The following is a 22,030-nucleotide window of genomic DNA, read 5'->3' on the forward strand; positions in this document are numbered from 1 at the left end:
TGGCTTTGAGACCTATTAGTGCCTTTTTTTTTCTTTGAAACAGGGTCTCTCTGTGTAACTGTCCTGGCTGTCCTAGAACTCACTTTGTAGACCAGACTGGCTTCAAATTCCCAGAGATCACCTGCCTCTGCCTTCCAAGTACTGGGATTAAAGGTGTATGCCACCATGCCTGGCTATTTTTTTTCTTTTTCCGAGACAGGGTTTCTCTGTGTAAAAGTCCTAGCTGTCTTGGAACTAGCTCTTGTAGACTAGGTTGGCCTTGAACTCACAGAGATCCGTCTACCTCTGCCTCCCAAGTGCTGGGATTAAAGTGTATACCACTACCACCAAGCATCCATGCCTGGCTATTAGTGACTTGTTTGTTTGTTTGTTTTCGGTTTTTCGAGACAGGGTTTCTCTAGCTTTAGAGCCTGTCCTGGAACTACCTCTTGTAGACTAGGCTGGCTTCAAACTCACAGAGATCCGTGTGCCTCTGCCTTCCAAGTGCTGGGATTAAAGGCATGCACCACCACCGCCCGGCTATTAGTGATATTTTAAAGCAAAATATTTTCATTTTTGTTGTTATTACTATCATCATCATCAGTATTTTATAGCGCTGGAGATTGACCCCAAGGCCTGGAAGGAACATGCTGAGCAAGCTTAATCCACAGTACTTAAATGAAATTTCAAATAAAATGCTTAACCTGAGATATGGAAATTAAGTCAGAGGTGAGATTAAAAAAAAAAAAGTCAGGTGAAGCAAAGAGTTTGATGTTTGAGAGGAATGTTCACATATGAGAGGAAGTGTCACTGAAAACAGCAGAGACTTTTCATGCCTATGCCCAGGGAGAAGAGACTGGAGTTGTGACTTCTGAAGCACTATTGGAGCCCAGTCAGTAGGGGGCGCCCTGATGTTGCAGATATGGAATCTCTAGGTCACCGGCTCTGAGTGTGAGAGTATACAGAACAGCATCTGGGATATGACAGACAGGCCTAAACAGCCTAATATTCAGACCTTGTTTGTTGACACTTTGTTGAAGCTGACTTTGAACTTGAAATCCTCCTGCCTCCACTTCCTCAGTGCTGGGACTGGAGGCGTGTACTACCTATCTAGTCAGGCTTTGACCTTTTCATTAAAATCAGTAGTCTTCACGTTCGAGTTCCTCAAGGCCAAAGGAAACACTCCACCTGATCTGTTCCTTACATCAAGCAGCACATGAAGTCAATGCTGGAAGGCTCCAGAGCTTGTGCATTTTAAGATGTACTGTTTGCGGGGGCTGGAGAGATGTATCAGAGGCTAAGAGCCCTGGCTGCTCTTCCAGAGGTCCTAGGTTCAATTCCCAGCAATCAGCAATCATATGGTAGCTCACAGCCATCTATAAGATCTGGTGCTCTCTCTGGCCTGCAGGTGAACATTGTATGCATAATAAATAAATAGACCTTTAAAAACAAAAAAGATGTGCTGTTTGTGCCCTTTCCAGTGGGCACTAGTCATCACATGACAAGCTGTGGATAGTAGGTGTCCCATGTCTAGTAAGATAGTCCTGCTTGTAACTTAAAATTTTTTTTTTTTGTTTACATGTGTGTATGTGAATGTATGCCGTTGCATGCCCAAGAAAGAACAGAAGAGGGCATCAGACTCCTCGGAGCCAGAGTTAAAGGTGATGTGGGTGTTGGAAAACAAACTCAGGTCTTATGGAGGAGCAACAAATGCTCTTAACTTCTGAGCCATCTCTTCAGCCCTGCTTGTACCTTTATTTTATTTTTTGAGAAACTGTAGCTTTGGCTGTCCTGGAACTCATTACATAGACCAGGCTGACCTCCATTACAGAGATTTCACTGCCTCTGCCTCCCAAGTTCTGGGATTAAAGGCATGTACCACCACTGCCCAGTGAGAGTTTAAGTGGAGAATTTCACAGATCCTTGTGAACCAACCAGGGTGATGTGACTTTAGCGGATTGGCATATTCAGGTTGGAATCTATAGAGTAGATTCAGATTGTTTTGGTAACCTGTTTCTTAAGTGTTTCTATTCAAAACTGAAGTATTGCTGGGTGTGGTGGTGCATGTCATTAATCCCAGCACTTGAGAAGCAGAGGCAGGAGAATCTCTCTGAGTTCAAGACCAGCCTGGTCTACATGGTGAGTTCCAGGAGAGCTAGGATTACATAGAGAGACTGTAAGCATTGCAGCAACAATGGAAAGGTATTGTTGGACCCTAGAGCCCAATCACCAAGGAGGAGTCGCCCAAGAAACCATTCTCACACCACAGTTGATGTAAAAGCATGAGGATTTCATTAATTCTGTCGCGACAGGGTCTTTCAGTATTCGAGAAACCAGAAAGACCCCAAATAGCTGGTACAGACTACTTTTAAAGTACAAAGCCACAGAAACAAGGGGGGAGTCTGGGGGTTGTTCTTTAACTATTATGATTGGCTTATTAAAAAGGCTACTGGCAATGATTGGTCTGAGCCACGGCTGGAGGGCAGTTGCCAGATCAGGTGAGGTAAGAGGAAGCGTTTGAGGGTTACTTTGACCCCTTTCCCAGGGACTGAGTCAAAACATCAGGAACTGTGTCAACATCTTAAAGGTTATCTTGCCCCAATTTCTGGAGAACATTCACAAAGACTCAGGGAGATGGAAAGTTCCCAACATTTCAGTACATGTGTGGGTAATTGTTAGATTCCTGGTTCCCAGGGGAGGGGGAGCACTACTGCTGAGAAGCCTCAGAGTTGTCAGAAATGGCTTTAGAGTTATTCTAGAGTTTTACATTATCCTGGCAGTCGGGAGCCAAGAATACCACAAAGTCACCATAAGCAAAGCTGCTTACAGCCCAGGTCCTGGGAACGGTTTCCCCAATGCAAGGGTAAGAGGAGGGTTTTCCCACTGAAGTTATTACAGCTCTTCTCCACTAGGGGAAAGTTAGTGTTATAGTTCTACTCAGCACAACAAACCTTGAGAATCCAGGAGGGTGGCTGCTTTTGGTGAGAAACAGCAGCAAACTGAACAGGGTACAGATTTCATATAGGATTTCTTGGGTCTGTGGGTGGAGCTTTCCAGGTGGCTTGGGATTGGTAGATTTTTGTGGACTGATACTGGGGCAAGCTCAGGGATTGGTGGGATTCTGTATTCACGTGGATTGGTGCAGTTTCAAGCCCTGCAGCCTGACTGTGTTGGGGTCAAGTCAGGGTCAGGGTGTCTTTTCTCAGTCCAGGTCTCCGGTCTAGTCAGGTGCATGGCATTTTTTTCTTTGTCCCTTTTTTACCCTACATTTCCCTCTTTTTAGTTTACTAATAAACAATGGAGGACTAGAAGGGGCAACATCATTAGACTACTTCCTGCTGCTTGGGAGCATCGAGGTCCTTGGAGTAATCTGGGTGCCTCAGACCTCTGGCTCTGTATCTAGGGACTGATAATTCCATAATAGTAACCGGTTAGAAGTCTGGTTAGAGAGCCGGGCGGTGGTGGCTCACGCCTTTAATCCCAGCACTCGGGAGGCAGAGGCTGGCGGACCTCTGTGAGTTCAAGGCCAGCCTGGTCTACAAGAGCTAGTTCCAGGACAGGAACCAAAAAGCTACAGAGAAACCCTGTCTCGAAAATAAAAAAAAAAAAAAAGAAGAAGAAGTCTGGTTAGAAATCTTCTGAATCTGTTGTTGAAGAAATCTAGACAAGAAATTTCTAGGGCATAGTGTAACTAGTAGGATTAAGAAAAGGAGAAGAGGGATTAAGAAGGGTAGCATCCAGTTCCATATTAGACTATCAGTGATCCACTGGCCAGAGGCTTGGAGATGTTTGTTACATTTTTTAAAGATTTGTCTGAAGTTGTCAGATTTTATTTTTCACTATACCTGATTGGTTAGCATAGAAGCAACATTCCTCCCCAGGGAAGAGACAAAGTCTACCTCTTTGCTGTTAGTAAATATAATCCTCACCGATTTTGTAGTACTACGGTGGCCAGCAAGTCTGTTTGGCACTGGAGGGTTAGGATGGTCTGAGCCACCCATTGGAGATCCTGGATGAACTGTGAGGAAAGCCAATGGGAAATAGCTAGGGAGGGAGATAGTTAGTCCACTGCTCCAGAGGTGATACCAGCAGTTATGCCCAGGGCTGCTAGAACGGACATGACCTGAATTGCTCATTTCTCATGCTGTGATGCTATAAACCCAGTGATGGGAATTGGCAAGGGTTCTTCACTGGGTACCCCGCTAGCTTTGGAAAAAGGAACACCAGGGCACAAGTCCAAGACCACCTTGCAGGTAGGCAGTGGTATACTTGATTACGGAAGAGAATTGAGGCACTGTGAATGTTTAGACATAGGAGCTGGGTGGGTAGTACTGAGGGTTATGGGATTACTACAATCTGCAGAATCCAGTTTGAGCACAAAGTGTGTTCCTGGGGATTTAAAGCAGTCTGTGAGAGAGATGTGGAAAGATATTGGGTGGTAGTGCTATTTGGCTCAGAGCAGTTAACAAGCGGCGAGGTGAGAAGATCTAATAAGACAGTGGGTGAAGCCCCAAATGGTGATGGTGAGTTTGACCGGGAGGGCCGCATAACCAGCATCCTGCAAAGCCATTACTCACAGTTATTATTCAGTAGATACACAGAAGTTAAGGTCTGAAACGAGGTGTGTGACAGGGAAATGGGATCAGTACCATCAAAATGGGTGATACCAGAGATGTCAAGGCCTCTGGGGAACTTTGGAGCACTTTTCCTACCATGTGTATACCCAGGGGTTCAGAGAGTGGATGTGTACTCTGTATTTTAGATGTGCCTGATAGGCGACTGATAAATGCTACAGTAAAGTTTACCGGTGACCCATCTCCCATTTGGGATTCCATAGGTCCTTAATTAGGATAAAAGATCACTTTTTCTACAGAAAAGATAGAACACCTTCCTGTTGTGGTTTTTTTTTTTTTCTTCCGCTTTTTGGGAGACCCTCCACCCAACTCTCAAATCACACACAGAGGCTTATTCTTAGTTATGAATGCCCAGCCTTAGCTTGGCTTGTTTCTTGCCAGCTTGTCTTAATTTAAATTATCCCAACTACCTTTTGCCTCTGGACTTTTATCTTTCTCTATTTCTTTTTTTTTTTTTTTTTTTGTTTTGTTTTTTTTGTTTTTTTTCGAGACAGGGTTTCTCTGTGGTTTTGGAGCCTCTCCTGGAACTAGCTCTTGTAGACCAGGCTGCTCTCGAACTCACAGAGATCCGCCTGCCTCTGCCTTCCAAGTGCTGGGATTAAAGGCGTGCGCCACCACCGCCCAGCCTTTCTCTATTTCTGTATACCTTAATTTCTTTCTGTGTGGCTTGCTGTGCAGCTAGCTGGGTGGCTGGCCCCTGGTGTCCCCTTCTTGTCTCACACCTCTACCTTTCCTCAGTTCTCCTTCTATTTATACTTTGTCTGCCAGCCCCGCCCATCCCTGCTCCTGCCTAGCTATTGGCCATTCAGCTCTTTATTAGACCATCAGGTGTTTTAAACAGGCAAAGGATCACAGCTTCACAGAGTTAAACAAATGCAGCCTAAACAAAAGTCACACCTTAAAACAATATTCCCCAACACCTTCCTGAATATGCATCATGTCTTCTATAGGACCAATAAGAGCAGTGTACATCTGGTCAACCTTGACAGTAATCTCTAGTTTGATCAGAGACAGAAAAAATAGGGGACAAGTTTTAGAAGTAGACGTAGGTGTCATAGCGATAAATATCTCCTTTTGGCAACCTGCTTGTGAGCAGTCTTCAGACCCCACCATGTGAGTGGTCTGGTCGAACCATTAAGTATAGGTTTAACAATAGCTCGGGGAACATCTGAAACCCTTTCCATCATTCTAAATTACTTTCTTACTCCTTCAGAACTTTCATCTTTGTAACACTTTCCTGGAGCCTCTTACTTAAGCTTCCACATTCTCAGACAAAACTTTCTTAGGCCCTCAGAACTTAGGTTATCCGCAGTGCTTGCTTAAGCTTTTACTTTTTTTTTTTTTTTTTTTTTTTGGTTTTCTGTTTTTTGAAACAGGGTTTCTCTGTATAACAGTCCTAGCTGTCCTGAAACTAGCTCTTGTAGACTAGGCTGACCTCAAACGGAGATCCGTCTGCCTCTGCCTCCCGAGTGCTGGGATTAAAGGTGTGCGCCACCACCGCCCGGCCACATTCTCAGACCTTTATAATATTTTCTTGGACTCTAATGCTACTGGTCTGAATTTTTACCAATAGCCTCTACTGGACTCTCTTTAGGAATTTCAGTCCTGCCACACAGTGCAAAGTCTCAGTTGCTCTTTATGACCCCTTCATGTCTTTTCAAAACTAATTCCCCAAGTTAACTCTTAATGCAAAGTTTGGCTACCAACACGAGGTATGTTCCTATTTGAATACATGGAGGTTCAGCTTTAATACCTTATTAAACAAGCATTGCTTTTTAAATTCTATCATAGCCGGGCGGTGGTGGCGCACGCCTTTAATCCCAGCACTTGGGAGGCAGAGGCAGGCGGATCTCTGTGAGTTCGAGACCAGCCTGGTCTACAAGAGCTAGTTCCTAGTTCCAGGACAGGCTCCAAAAACCACAGAGAAACCCTGTCTCGAAAAACCAAAAAAAAAAAAAAAAAAAAAATGGTTAAATTCTATCATAAACCCTGTTTTTAAGATTTTTGTTTTCAGGACAGCAATTGTCATACAAAAATAGAGAAAACAGGCATAGGTCATAAGCACCAGTGAAGGAGAGACGGATAAGGGAGTTATAGATGGAATCAGCCTTTGACAGCTTGATATGGAGCAATTTCCTGACCCTGTTAGGATGAGCTGTTGGTTAGAGGTGTGGGTCTCTTGGATGATAAACATCCCTAAGTAAGAGCTGCTCCAGGCAGGTATAAATAAGAATTAGAGGAGAAAGCAAGTTTAGACAGAAAAGATTTGGGGTCATTTGTTTGTGCAGCGGCAGAAGTTGTCATCATTGAGATCAAGTATACCAGTTTTGGTCATTTGAACTGTACTGGGGCCAGAAACTTTAATAAAATCGGAGTTCGTGGAAGAAGAGGTTTGGGAGGGTCACAAAATGAACTCCACTGGAGAGAGTTTCTATAAGCTCCAGGTGGGAGCTGAGAGACAGGAGGGACAAGATCTCAAAGGCCCAAATGGGATGGGCTTAAGGAAGCTGTGGGGGTCTTAGCAGTCAACTCGTAGAGGGAGGAGGCTGGAAAACAGGAAGGGTTCCAATAGAGGGAGAGGAGCAAGTGTCTCCCCCCCCCCCACAGGGTTTCTCTGTAGCTTTGGACCCTGCCCTGGAACTCGTTCTGCATACCAGGCTGGCCTCAAACTCATAGAGATCTGCCTGCCTCTGCCCTCCTGAGTTCTAGAATTAAAGGTATACACCACCACCGCCTGGCGAGAAGAAAGTGTCTTAATGAAAGAGTTGCCCACATGGTGGAGTTCTAGAGGATGTAGCAGGCTCCTGGAGCCAGTGAGGACATTTACCAAGCAGGCAAGGAGAGATAGATGGTTCGAGCAGGCGGAGGGAAGAAGCAGCTGAAGAATTTGGAGCCAAATATGATCAGTGGCAGAAGGCAGCAGAAACAAGTGATCTGTACACATCTTAATAGTCAAATCAGGGCGGTGGTGGCGCACGCCTTTAATCCCAGCACTCGGGAGGCAGAGGCAGGCGGATCTCTGTGAGTTCGAGGCCAGCCTGGTCTACAAGAGCTAGTACCAGGACAGGAACCAAAAAGCTACGGAGAAACCCTGTCTCGAAAATCCTAAAAAAAAAAAAATTAGCCGGGCGGTGGTGGCGCACGCCTTTAATCCCAGCACTTGGGAGGCAGAGGCAGGCAGATCTCTGTGAGTTCGAGAGCAGCCTGGTCTACAGAGCTAGTTCCAGGACAGGCTCAAAAAAAACCACAGAGAAACCCTGTCTCGAAAAAGCAAAAAACAAACAAAAAAAATAGTCAAATCAGCAACTTGAATCATTTTTTTTTTTTTTTTAAAGTTTTTCGAGACAGGGTTTCTCTGTGGCTTTGGAGCCTGTCCTGGAACTAGCTCTTGTAGACCAGGCTGGTCTCGAACTCACAGAGATCCACCTGCCTCTGCCTCCCAAGTGCTGGGATTAAAGGCGTGCGCCACCACCGCCCGGCCTAACTTGAATCATTTTTAAATGTTAAGGCATGGGTACTATGCGGTGAAGTGAAACTACTGTTGAGTTGATAAGTCGGAGATCCTGAACGAAGCAGTAGGTTCCATTGGCTTTTAACTGAAAGTATGGGGTATTATAGGGAGAAGTGGGGAGCAGAAGATTCATTTTTAGAGGTCAGAAATGAGAAGCGTAAGTCCTCTGAGGCTTTGGGGAGAGAGTGGGTATTGAGTCTGAGTTATATATTTGGTGGTGTTTTGTAGTGATAAGGGGGGTGGTGTTTGGCTATAGAGGGATTTTAGGTTTCCCATACTCAGGGCATTCCTGAGAGAGCAATAAAGGAAAAAGGTGTGTCAGATTCTGTGGTTTGGAGGAGGAGGAGGAGAATGGCTGGTGAAGCTAGGGTCAAGTAGATGTGGGGAGCAAAAGAAATAGTGACCCCCACTTTGGCTAGGAGGTTCCTTCCTAGCAAGGGGATGGTACCACTAGGAAGAAATGGGTAAGGTGAATAACCCTAACGATACAGTTAAGTTGTGGAGTTTGATGAGCCTGGTAAGGCTTCCCCTTATTCCAACAGCAGAGGAATGAGAAGGAGAACTCAGTCAGGACTGAAGAAGTTGGCCCAGTATCCAGAAGGAAGGAGATGGATTGCCCCGATACTGTGATAACTACCTGAGGCTCCCTGTCTGAGATGGTGGGGGCCAGGCCAGGGGAGTCCAGGTCCCCTCATTCTGTCATGGCCAGACCAAGGAGGTCAGATGAAGGGCGATCCAATCTTGATGTCCTCATGCCTTGAGGGACATGGGGACAATCAGCAAACACCCCAGTGCCTTCTTGACGGCGACTTGGACGTGGTCTGGGTAGTTTACGAGGGTTTAAGTTTGGCCCTAATATCAGGGAAACTCTGGGGAAAGAAGTGGATCATAAGGAGAACCCCAGTTCCCATCTGAGGTCTCAGGTCCAGGTTGGTGTATTGTAAGAGGGCCTTTGTAAGGCAGTCTAGGAGTTGAGGTGGGTTTTCATGACTTTCCTGGGTGATCCCTTGGACTTTTTCATAATTTACTGCCTTAAGGCCAGTCTTGTGGAGACCAGCCAGGAGCAAGTTAAAGACCTATTCCTAGCTAGGATGCCCCCTGGTGTATTGTAATCCCATTCAGGGTCCTGGTCAGGGACTGCCCTAGCCTCAACGGGTAGGTGTCATCAGTTTGGTGGAGATCATCTGCGTGGCCCTACCACGGTCTCAGATGCACCTGTGCTTGCTCCTCTGGGAGAGATTGTTGGTGAGAATCATAAACATCATGAAAGGTGAGGATATACGATTGGGTAATTATTGGATACCTAATTGGTTTTAATAAAGCAAGGCCTTATATGTGATAGTTGAGTACTCTGCTTTACCTCCGCATACTCAGCCCTGACTGGGTGGGCAGCCTGCCACTGAGGAGAGAGAAAGGAAAACCAGAGAGGCTAGAGGGAAAGAGGAAGGACTACTAGTTGAAGCTGATAAGAGGGAGGTTCACAAGTGTGGTAGAAAATAGTGGAGAAATCGTCTGGTTTGTACTTCATAGCTGAGAGTTGTTTCCTCTTTGGTTGGTTTATCCCAAAATAACATCACACCACATAGTTCCTTTAAGATTACTTAAGTATAGACTTTTAACTATCAACCCCAGTGTTACATTTTTCAGATTTGTAACCTTACCCAATATACTTATATTTGGTGTTGTGACTCAGATAAGCTCCCCTGGTGCCTATGCTCCCCCTCATGGTCTGAGCCACCCTGGGATACCCACAGACTCATCTTCTGACTCACTGGCTCAGCACCCCATCTACCAGTGGAATCCGGTAACCTTCCCTTTGGTTGGTGTATACGTTTCCCTGAGTCCAAAGAAGTGGCTGTTGAGTGTCTGGCACCCCTCTGGTATTCTTGGAGGCAGAGGTACCCCCAATCATGGTCTTTAAGGCTGTTGCCTGTCTCTTCAGTTGACCCCATCCCACCACTCTCTTAACTGCAATTCTGCAGTTTCTTTGGACCCAACTAGGCTATTGTGCCTCTTCCTGCCCTCTTCTCCCATCTTCTCTCTGGAGCTGCCTGGAATCCCACAGTTCCTCTATGCTCTTGTAGCTTTTTCAACCTCGTTCCTAACCCTTTCCCATGGGTAAGGTCTCTCTTTCCCCTTAGAGTTTAGTTTTCGTCTTCACCTTCTAGCCTCTACAGAAGCCCTGGTACCAGGTGCCAAGTCTCTCCTCTGGCTTAGCCAGGCTAAGCAAGCCTCGTTGAGTGTGTTGACAACCTACTGATGGCTTGGTCCTCGTTTGGTCCTCCCTGAGTCCTGGGGACTCAGGATGCAGTAATGTTTTCCCTCTCCTTTCTCATCCATGGGAATGGTGTCTCCCACACCCTCTCATTTCCCCTTGGGATGCTCTTAGAAAACCTCCAGCCTCTACATCTTGCACCTGACATGAAGAGCCCTAAATTTACCCACTTTTGCAATCAAATTTGGCCTCAATATCCCTTATAACCAATCTGAATGGCTGCCTAACAGCACCCTAGGTCCTAATTTTATTCGGGACCTTTACAAATACTGTGAGCAATCAGGGAAATGGAGATTCCCCTTTCCCTACATTCAGGCTTTCTCTTTTTTCCACTCCAAGCCCACTTTGATTTTTGGCTGATCTCTCCCACTCTCCCACTGTGTGAATGGCCTGTCTTTTCAGTTACCATTGATGGATCTGTAAACCTGTTGTAGAGTGGGAGCTGGAAGCCAGGCCCAATGGGGGAGAAAGCAGAGGAGTAGGCAGCTACAGTACGCACATACCTGGCACACTCCTCCCTGGCTAGTGCATCCCTCGGCTCCTTTTTGCAGTGTTCTCTGTTGTGTCTAGGGCTCAAAATTTTCCTGTCTTTAAGTCTTTGTTCTTAGCTTGCTGGATTCAGTTTTACAGGGATTCAGGTGTGTTTTAGATATGAATGGCATTATAATGTTGTTTTATGCTGTTCAACTTAAATTAAAAGCTGGCTCTGGAGTTGGGGTTATGGCTCCTCCTCTAGACTTAAGCATGCTTGTTTAAAAGGTTTACTCCAAAATCTCTGTCCTATATCAGGGAAGCCACCCACTATGTGACAGAGAAAGGAGAACAAAACAAAATAAAGGAACAGATTATTCGCAATGGGGACTAATGATTGTTGCTCAGTTCGTGTGCTTTTGGTTTTGTTCTAACTCTCCAAAATATTTGCTAAGGTATAATCTTACCTCAAGAGGGACCATGTCTCAAAAACAAGCAAAGAACCAAACAACAAAAACCTAAAGTATCGGGGGCTGGAGAAATGGCTCAGTGGTTAAGAGCATTGCCTGCTCTTCCAAAGGTCCTGAGTTCAATTCCCAGCAACCACATGGTGGCTCACAGCCATCTGTAATGAGGTTTGGTGCCCTCTTCTGGCCTGCAGACACACACACACGCAGAATATTATACACATAATAAATAAATAAATATTTAAAAAAGAAAACCTAAAGTATCGCCAGGTGGTGGTGGTGACAGCACACCTTTAATCCTAGCACTCGGGAGGTAGAGACAGGTAGATCTTTGTGAGTTCAAGGCCAGCCTGGTGACAGGCAGTTATAAAACCTGAAGTATCTTGAGTGAATGAACTGTGGATAAAGCAAATACCAGAATTTGAAGGGAAAGAAAAGCCACTTACGTTTTTTGATACTTCTATATCATTTGTGCAATATGGTAGCATTCACCCCAAACAATTTATTGTCTCACCAGCCCTTGGACCCTTTCTTATACTAACTTGGCATCTTTGTCCCTTGTGATTGATGGTAAGGTGCTCCCCTGTGCTCCTAAATAACAGCACAGGTTCTTCTAGGTGAAAGGGCATTGTCCATCCCAAGCGTGTGTCTCGTGACCACATCCCCAGGACAGGTGCTCCATCCTTTCCAGAGAGATGTAGGAAGACTACCCACTTGTCTGTTCACTGCATGATACCATTCCCCAGTGCCCAGTGAAAGAAGCTTCCAGTTCCAAAACATAGCTGCCAAAAAGCTACTGGAAGCAGATGACCAGCTGCCATGATTCTGCTTTGATGAAGTTGGCATATCGCCCACAAATGTCCTTTTGATGTTGAAAGATTTTTGAATTTGAAACCTAGATCGCTCCTGTCAAACCTCTTGGGCTTTGGAAGACTGCCTGTCGTGTGCATAACCATGACAGACTGAACCCCATAAATACCTTAACTTTACCCCTTTAGTTATACCTGACTCTTATCCTATGGTAAGAGTCACTGCAGCCTTGGTGGAGTCTGGGGGCCATGCCGCAGCAGGGGCCATACAGCTCTGGGTGTTCTGTGCTGCCACCCAGGGCCATGGTGTCATCTGGGCCCAGGATACTCCTGATGGCCATGTCTGAGTCCATGACCCTGTAGTGGCCAGGGTTTGGACAGAGGTTATGTGGCTCTTTGTTGCCACTGAAGGCCATGAATGTGCCCAGGATCAGGTCAACCACCTGAGTCCAGATTGGTGTCCGAGGGCTATGATGCATGCATATCTGAGTGACCTGTGCTGCTCCCCAATTCCATTGTAGTGTCCGGGTCAGAGCTGAAGCTGAGGGCCATGTCTGGGTCTGTGGCCCTACTACAGCCAGGGTCTGTGGTGATGAAGTTTGAGGCTCCTGTTACCACTGAAGGCCATGCAGACGCTTGAAGTCTGGGATCATGTTGGTGTCTAACGGCCACACTGCCACCGGGGCAATGCAGGGGACATCCAGATCCAGCTGCTGCCAAGGACCATGTCTGGGTCCATGGTCCTACTGTGGCTGGGGTCTGTGCCTTGGTTCAGGCACTGAGACAGGGAAGGGGGTGTCAGCAGGACAAAGTGAATTGTCTAACCACCAGATGAGTTTCACACAAGTGGCCAGACCCAAATAGTTCCAGCCATCTTTATACATCAAAAACAAGCATGTTTTTCCATACTAACAAATAAGTTTTTCCACCCTCCAATGTTAACCTCTGGCAAAAACAAATATGTCAAATATGTTTTCTCCCAGCTTTTACATCAAAACATCTTTAAACCAAAAACACATCATTTTGCTAATATGGCCATATATCAAGCCAGGTACATCCTGTCCTTATAAAACTAAAAGGCAATTGGCATAGAGACACATTTTCAAGAACAACAATCCCTTTCAAAACATATTTACACCCAGCATTTGGGAGGCAGAGGCAGGCAGATCTCTGTGAGTTCGAGACCAGCCTGGTCTACAAGAGCTAGTTCCAGGACAGGCTCCAAAACCACAGAGAAACCCTGTCTCGAAAAACCAAAAAAAAAAAAAAACAAACAAAAACAACAAAAAAAACCATATTTACAGGGATGATTTGCCTTGATCTTGTCAACACTGTATTAGAACAGTTCCTGGGGTCTGAAGTGACAGCTGGCATCCCCAGACAAGAAGCCTGAGAAACATTAGCTCCCAAAGAATTTTAGGGGAAAATATTAGAGAAAAAATGGGGTTTCTAAGAATGATAATATTCTGTCTCATGCATGATTGACAAAATGACACTAAAACCACCAAGAGAATCATCAATATTAGGAGAGAGAAGAGAGCATGCAGGCTGTGTGGTCCCAGCAGTATTCTCCACTGTCCGGAAGTCCACTGGTCCTTGCCTAGTGAGACTGTCCCCATGTGCTTTTGCCTCATCTGGAGACCCGTTGGACAAGTACTCATATACTAGTCTGAAACTAGGCTGCACGGCTCCCAACAGTGTATACATTTAATATATGTGTGTGTATATATATATTATTACATATATACATATATAAATACATATATATTAGCTAGATTTATTTATCTTACATCCCAACTGCAGTTTCCCCTCCCTCCTCTCCTATTCCCTCCCACCACCTCCCCTTCTTTATATATTTTTATATAATATATAAATATGAGGGATGAAGACTACAGGCTAGGTTGTTTATCCTAACTTTTTATTTTGGGTGAGAAAATAGCTTTGTCTACCGATGGACATTTTTTTTGGTCTGGGTGGGTACGTTAACTGTTGTATATAGATTTCTGTCTAAAACCTCAAGTCCATTATGATCTCAGAAGTGCTTTAGATGTCTTGCCCAGGAACAGGGCTGATATCCACCTGCCATTTGCTGTCTGAGTGGGTCGTGACCTCATACCTCCTTAGCACATTTGTGCTGCAGGGCCTGTCCTGTCCCCTGTGGTGAGGGGCTCTACTGTTGTCTCCACTCTGTTGTAGCTTGGCAGCCTGTGTGCTGGGTGGATGCTGACCCTTTGCATGAGCTCTGCTGCCTTCTACCTGGACCCCTTTCATGGCAGATGTGTTTCATGTCACTGTTCTCTTCTTCCCCCCACAGAGTCTGTAGAAGACGCAGCCGCAAGACTCCCAGATGAACAACCGGAAGGAAGATATGGAAATCACTTCTCACTACCGGCATCTGCTTCGAGAGCTGAACGAGCAGAGGCAGCACGGAGTCCTGTGTGATGTGTGTGTTGTGGTGGAGGGCAAGGTCTTCAAGGCACACAAGAACGTCTTGCTCGGGAGCAGCCGCTACTTCAAGACACTCTATTGCCAGGTTCAGAAGACATCTGACCAGGCCACCGTCACTCACCTGGACATTGTCACAGCCCAGGGCTTCAAGGCCATCATTGACTTCATGTACTCCGCTCACCTGGCGCTCACCAGCAGGAATGTCATTGAGGTGATGTCAGCTGCTAGCTTCCTGCAGATGACTGACATCGTGCAGGCCTGCCATGATTTCATCAAAGCTGCACTGGACATCAGCATCAAGTCAGATGCCTCAGACGAACTCTCTGAGTTTGAGATTGGCACCCCAGCCAGCAGCAGCACAGAGGCGCTGATTTCAGCTGTGATGGCTGGGAGGAGCATATCCCCGTGGCTGGCTCGGAGGACAAGCCCCGCCAATTCTTCTGGAGACTCTGCCATTGCCAGCTGTCATGAAGGAGGAAGCAGCTATGGGAAGGAGGACCAGGAACCTAAGGTTGAAGGCCCTGATGACATTTCTTCACAGGCTTTGTGGCCTGGAGATGTAGGCTATGGGTCTCTACGCATCAAGGAAGAACAGGTTTCACCATCGCATTATGGAGGCAGTGAGCTTCCATCCTCCAAGGACACTGCAATTCAGAACTCCTTATCAGAACAGGGTGCTGGGGATGGCTGGCAGCTCACAGGCCGGAGGAAGAATCGGAAAAACAAAGAGACTGTCCGACATATCACGCAGCAGGTGGAGGAGGACAGCCAGGCTGGCTCCCCAGTTCCCTCATTCCTGCCCACGTCGGGATGGCCTTTCAGCAGCCGAGATTCAAGTAAGCCTTTCTTGTGACCGGCTGGGTGCAGGTGGCCCAGGTCACTGTGTTGGCTGCTTCCTGGCTATTGGTGAAGTGGCACATTCCCATGCTCACACTAACGGCTTCCTATGCCCACCTGTCACTGGGAGTCCATGCTCACACTAACGGCTTCCTATGCCCACCTGTCACTGGTAGCTCACACTGCCTACAACTCCGGCTTCAGAGAGGTCTGAATCTGTGGCCTCCATGAACTCCTGCACTCACATGCACGTACCAGCACCCACATACTTAAATTTTTAAAACTTTTACTTTTTTTAAAATATTAACTACATGCGTATGAGGTAGAGTGGGGATTACATGGACACATGACTCCGGGTACCCACAGAGGCTCTGGCTTCTGAGCAGATGTGAGCTTCCCGATGTGGATGTTGGGAGTCCAACTTGGGTCCTCTGAAAGAACAGTATATGCTTAACTGCTGAGCCATCTCTTCAGCCTCCTTTGCCTTGTGAACATTTTTAACGGAGCAGCTCACTAACATTAAATATATTCATGTTGAACTACTACCCATCTCCAGAACCTAAAATAATTTTTATTTTATTTTGTATGAATGTTCTGCCTGCACTTATGTATGTGTGTCGTGTGTGTGCTTGGTGCCAGTGGAGGTCAGCAGAGGGTACCATATGTACACTGGGACTGGAGTTACTGATTGTTGTGAGCTGTCACAGGAGTACCGAGAATTAAACCTGGGTCCTCTATAAGAGCAACAAGTGCTTTTGACCGCTGAACCATCTCTCGCCACACACTTCAATTTTATTTTTAAAGTTCTCATTGCCCTCTTTCCAACACCGAGCCACCAAGCACGGAGCCAGAGCTTGGATATTTCTAAAAGTTGGTTTCACTTAGCATTGCTGCACCTTGGGCTGAATCATTCTCTTTGCCGGTGTCCTGGGGGCAGGAGGAAGTTGAGCAGAGTCTATACCCACAAGGTATCAGAGGCATTTGACACAGTTGTGACAGCCACAAATATCTTCTGACATTGATATGTGTCTCCGAGCAGCCCCCGTTCTCCCTAGGGATGGACTGAACTGAATCAGAAGAGTATCAGTCATTTCCTGATCATTGTCCTGTGGAGAGGCTCACAAGGCAATAGACATGGATAGTGATGTCCGCCTCCTGGATTTGCTTATAATCTTTTGTCAGTTCTGACCCAAACCTGATGAATGCTGAGACTTGGGGGCACGTTTTGGGGTTCACAGATATTGGGGGCCATCCTCCACTTGTCTCAGAATATATGTGTGTGCCCAGTCAGTTTCCCTGCAGCTGACGACACTGGGGGTGTGTAGTCCACGGGTGTCAATGGTAAATTAGTAAGTGGAACAATCCTAGAGTCTGTGGGCTGGAGGATTCAAATGCAGTCAGCGAGCAGAAGGTGTTTTCAGAATCCAACAAGTGATTTTGGCTGTATACTTTCTTAGTCTTAAATCCTTGGGTTGCCAAGGCAACTGTGAACTGCTTTTGCTTGGGGATTCTGAAGGCTGAGATAAGGATGAGAGGTGTAGGCTGGAGCGTGGGATGCTTCCTGCATGTCATGGTAGTGTGTCATTCGTTGGGCCTCTGCCACCCTGACAGAAACGTAAATCATGACACTTGATGGAGGTCAGTTTGTTTTCATTAAAGACTGATGTATTATTTATAGGAGAAAAGGCTCTCTTTTTTTTGTTTTTTGTTTTGAGATAGGGTTTCTCTGTAGCTTTGGAGCCTGTAGACCAGCTGGCCTCGAACTCACAGAGATATGAAAAACTTTGTCTTTTTTTTTTTTTTTTAAGATTTATTTGGTATAAATGGTGTTTCGCCTGCATGTATGCCTTTAGGCCAGAAGAGGGTGTCATATATCATTACAGATGGTTGTGAGCCACCATGTGGTTGTTGGGAATTGAACTCAGGACCTCTGGAAGAGCAGCCAGTGCTCTTAACCTCTGAGCCATCTCTCCAGCCCTGAAAAGGCTTCTTTTTCTAAAGACACATGTCTGTTGCCATCAGGGCTTTCTGAGCAGTTCCTCAGAAGTGAAACCTTCTGGTCCTGGCCACTTGTCTTGGCCTCTCTGTGTCTCCATCTCAGCTCCTGTGATTTTCGAAACGAAAGGTCAAATGCATTATAACCCAGCAGGTCTGGAAAACAGGTTTTAAAATTGACTTAATTTATGTGGTAACTGGTGAGATGGTATTAAATAAGCGCATCGGTTGTGCATGTCCATGTGATGGACTCAGGCGAGCCTTTTGGCTGGGGAGTCAGCATCTCTCATGGGGGCATCCTAGGCTGGAGCCTCCCCTGATGGATCTGCAGAGAGGTCAGTGATGAGTCTCAGCATGGTTGTGATGCTGCTATGAGGTGAAATAGTGTCTCTCTCGCTTAGGAATGGTAGAGAAACAGTCGAGGTCCCCAGCTACACTCATTCCTAAATATTCCACCAGCATCAAATGTGAAGCTATTTTAAAGTTGAAGGTTTGTTGAGTTAGTGTTTTGGACTTTGGGAACCCACATGTTGGAATTGCGAAGGACACATCAGGATCTCAGTGCAGTTCCAGCTGAAGATGGGGAATCTGTGGGATTCAGTGTTGACCACACCCTATGGCACCTCCCTGCTTGGGGGGATGGATAGCATGGACTTTCAGGATGAGTCTCTTCATTCCTCTGTGGAACAGATGCAGCCTATATTTCTCTTCCCAGGTCATCCCTGGCAGTGAATGGAAACCAGAGTTAGGGGTTCAAAGCCTCATAGTCTGTCATAGCCATCCTGGTCCACATAGCATAGTTGGGAGGACTTAGAGGAACTAAAAGCCATGTGAGCTTATCCCTTGCCCGTGTACTGGTGTCATGATCTGTCATGACTGTGAAGAGCATTGCAAGCATTTAGTCCTGGTGCTGGCCAGACTTAGACATCTGGTACACTGTTGATAAGGCCACCTTTTCATGACGTCATTTAGACAGCATAACATAACAAATTTGATCATCTTTTTCTTTAAAATTCTTCTCTCAGACAGTACATCCTGACCACTGTTTCCCCCCAGAACTGACCATCTCTGTAAAGAAAATCCTCTGTGCTATTGTGGGTGTGTGGAGGGACTGCGTGACTTTGAGGGAAAAGGGGGCACCGTCTGCCACAGCTCCCCGCACCCCACATTCCATAGCACTACCTGCTCTGTTCTTCATCTCGCCTGTGTGGTTTTCCTTCCAGATACGACTGACAGAACCTCCTGGAAGCAGGTCTGGTTGGACTGTGTTACAGTGTTTAGAGTGGCAGCTGGTGACCAGACAGGCGAATCTGCTCTCTTTTGGATGGCTCTGTTTAAATGAGAAAACCTAGCGCTGAAGTGCACACCTTCCTGTCAGTTGTGGGAAGGACAATGCTGATGTCATAAAATAGCGGAGGAGGCAAGAACAGGAGGCAAGAACAAGCACAGGTCAGAAACCTGTTACAGGAAGAGGCGTCCCGGCATTCAGCAGTGCTTGACAGGCAGAATCCAGGTTCTGGTAGACCCAGTGTGTACATTCATCTTGAAGGGAGGGACCGGCTGGTCTCAGGACCACGACCTTCCCTTTTGCACCTCTGAGCAGTAGCTTGCCAGGGTCTCATTGTCCATCCTCTTTAGGCTGAGCTGCAGTGGAAATGCTTTGTATTGTCATGGTGTTTTTAGAAACAGAATTTACAGAGGGTTAACTTGAAAGGTTCCTGTGTACATAGACTAGCCTAAGCATCCCTTGAGATGAGGAGACTAGGTGACTAGTCACCATGGGTACCTGGCAGAGTTAATGGTGCATGGTCTTCACCAGAACAGTCCAGTGCCTCCTGGGCTAAGGGGTGTGTCGCCTGGGCTGAGGAATGAACAGACAGCTGTGTGGAGGGATTTGCTTCTGGGAACCCAGCAAGTCACATGTTGAGATGACTGTAGGCAGAGCACTGACACCACCAGACTCTGCAGGAATCTTTCTGTCTTTTGCAAAGAAGGCAGACGGTTGCTGGGCGGTGGTGGCGCACGCCTTTAATCCCAGCACTTGGGAAGCAGAGGCAGGCGGATCTCTGAGTTCAAAACCAGCCTGGTCTACAAGAGCTAGTTCCAGGACAGGCTCCAAAACCACAGAGAAACCCTGTCTCGAAAAACAAACAAAAAACAACAACAACAACAACAAAAAAAAACAACAAAAAAAAGGCAGACTCTGGCAGGATGCCAAGTTGGTGGGACAGTCACCTGAAATTGAGTAGCTCTTGTCTGTGGTAATATTTCTTGTTTGTTTTGCTTTGTTTCACAAGGCTATCTCACTGTGTAGCCTAGGCTGGCGTTGAATTTATGGCTTTCCTGCCTCTACATCTCAAGAGCTGGGATTGAAGGCATGGGCTTATGGTGGTGTTTCCTGTTGTTTGTTTCCCACTGTACTGTAAAAAACAACAAAACCCTATTTATTTATTTTTATTTTATGTGCATTGGTGTTTTGTCTGCATGTATGTCTGTGTAAGGGTGTTGGATCTGCTGGGACTAAAGTTACAGACAGTTGTGGGCTGCCATGTGAGTGCTGGATTTGAACCTGGGACCTTTGGAAGAACAGCCCATGCAGTTAGCTGCTGAGCCATCTCTCTAGCCCCTCAGCCAGCATTCTTGACAGAGGCTCTTACATAGCCTAGATTGGTCTTGAACTTGCTTTGTAGCCGAAGATGACCTTGAGCTCCTGTGACAGGTGTTCACAACCACACCAAAGTATCACTGCAACCCAGACTGGCCTTGAACTGATCCTCCTGTTTCAGCCTCCTGAATGCTGTGATTACAGACTTGAACCCACTCTATTTGTTATGATTTCATTGTGCTTATTTGAAAGCTTTTATGCCAGGGCTTTCTTCAAGGACTTTTTTTGTTTTGTTTTTGTTTATGTTTTTTCAAGACAAGGTTTCTCTGTAGCTTTGGAGCCTGTCCTGGAACTAGCGCTTGTAGACCAAACTGGCCTTGAACTCACAGAGATCCCCCTGCCTCTGCCTCCCTAGTGGTGGGATTAAAAGTGTGCACCAACCAATGCCTGGCTCTTCAAAGATTTTTAAGGACTAGGCTGTTGTTCAGTGGCAAAGGTCCTAGAGTTGATCCTTACTACCACAAGATAAAATAAAATCACAAAGATAATGCAAGTCATTTTAAAAACTGAGTATCTGTAAGCTGGAGAGATGGCTCAGTGTTTAAAAGGACATTTTGCTCTTAAAGAAGACCCAGGATTGGTTTCCAGCACCTATAGGTAGTTCACAACTGCCTGTGCCTCCTGTTCCATGGCATAAAATACCCTCTTTTGTCCTACACCCTACACAGGCACTGAATGCACATAATGTCCTTACATGCAGGCAAAACCATACCATAAAATAAACCAGTATCCTAAAATAAAAGTAAATAAATCTGAGGAGGGCTGGAGAGATGGCTCAGAGATTAAGAGCACTGGTTGACTGCTCTCCCTAAGATTTTTATTTTTTTTTTTAATTTTTTTTAAATATTTATTTATTTATTATATATACAATAGTCTGTGTACATGTATGCCTGCAGGCCAGAAGAGGGCACCAGACCTCATTACAGATGGTTGTGAGCCACCATTTGGTTGCTGGGAATTGAACTTAGGACCTTTGGAAGAGCAGGCAATGCTCTTAACCGCTGAGCCATCTCTCCAGCCCCCTCCCTGAGATTTTTAGTTCAGCTCCCAGAAACCACACAGTGGCTCACAACCATCTGTTATTACAGATCTGGTGCCCTCTTCTGGCCTGCAGGCATACATGCAGGCAGAACACTATACATAATAAATACATCTTTTTTTTAAGAAATCTGAGGAATCAAACATTGTTGGATGAACTCTTCAAGGAGAGTTGTGAACAAATATGTACTTACTTTAAATAGGACGTCAAGAGCAAGCTACAGTAACCATTCTATCAAAGCCCAGCTTGGTGAACCAATGACTTTATTGGGTTTATCTATAGAGCATGGGTGACCCGAAAGAGTCACATCACCAAAACTTCCCATTGCAGCGTGGGTAATGGCCACAGAGATGGAGTCCCCTGTTGAGTTAACCTTTCACACACTGTGTGCACTATCATTCCTTGAGGCCACAAGGCCACATAAAGAATTACAATTGTCTGACAGACAGGTGCAAAAAGGAGTGGCTGAGGTCTCAAATGAGGATCCGATGACCCTCCTCAGCACTGTCTCCTATGATGTTTTCTCTGCTTCTAGTGTTTTCTCTCCAGTCTGTTCCCCTGGGGAAGAGGGTTAGCCCAGATCATATGTGATATTTCCCCCTTTACTTTTCTCTTGTAACGAGCAACAGATTTCCTTGCTTGGTCAACTCAGCTTGTCTAACCAGAATGCCTTGGGCCTGTGACCCTTCCGCAGATGCTGCACGATTCATGTTTTCAGCTATAACAAGGTTCTCAATGATGCTTGTTGCTTTCTGTTGGTTTGATAAGTGCTGTTCTCACAGGTGTGAAATTGTATCTCACTGTGGTTTTGTTTCTCTTACAATGCTCGGGATTGAACACAGGGCCTTGGGTATGCTAGGCGAGCACTTACCATAGTCAGGCTTGACTTTTCACATAAGT

General features: G+C 46.0%; 1 protein-coding gene across 3 annotated transcripts in view; it reads left to right on the forward strand.

Annotated features, from left to right (window-relative positions):
* Positions 1–22,030, forward strand: part of Zbtb46 (zinc finger and BTB domain containing 46) — a 69,968-nt gene that overhangs the window by 22,446 nt on the left and 25,492 nt on the right. For all 3 annotated transcript variants that reach the window (XR_009057709.1, XM_057780517.1, XM_057780518.1), the window contains exon 2: positions 14,461–15,430. Coding sequence is in view for 2 of the 3 variants with exons in the window: in XM_057780517.1 (XP_057636500.1) it covers positions 14,494–15,430 (937 nt within the window). In the remaining variant the exon portion in view is untranslated. The remainder of the gene's footprint in view (positions 1–14,460; positions 15,431–22,030) is intronic.

Source organism: Chionomys nivalis, chromosome 9, assembly GCF_950005125.1.
Source record: "Chionomys nivalis chromosome 9, mChiNiv1.1, whole genome shotgun sequence".
NCBI lineage: Eukaryota > Metazoa > Chordata > Mammalia > Rodentia > Cricetidae > Chionomys > Chionomys nivalis.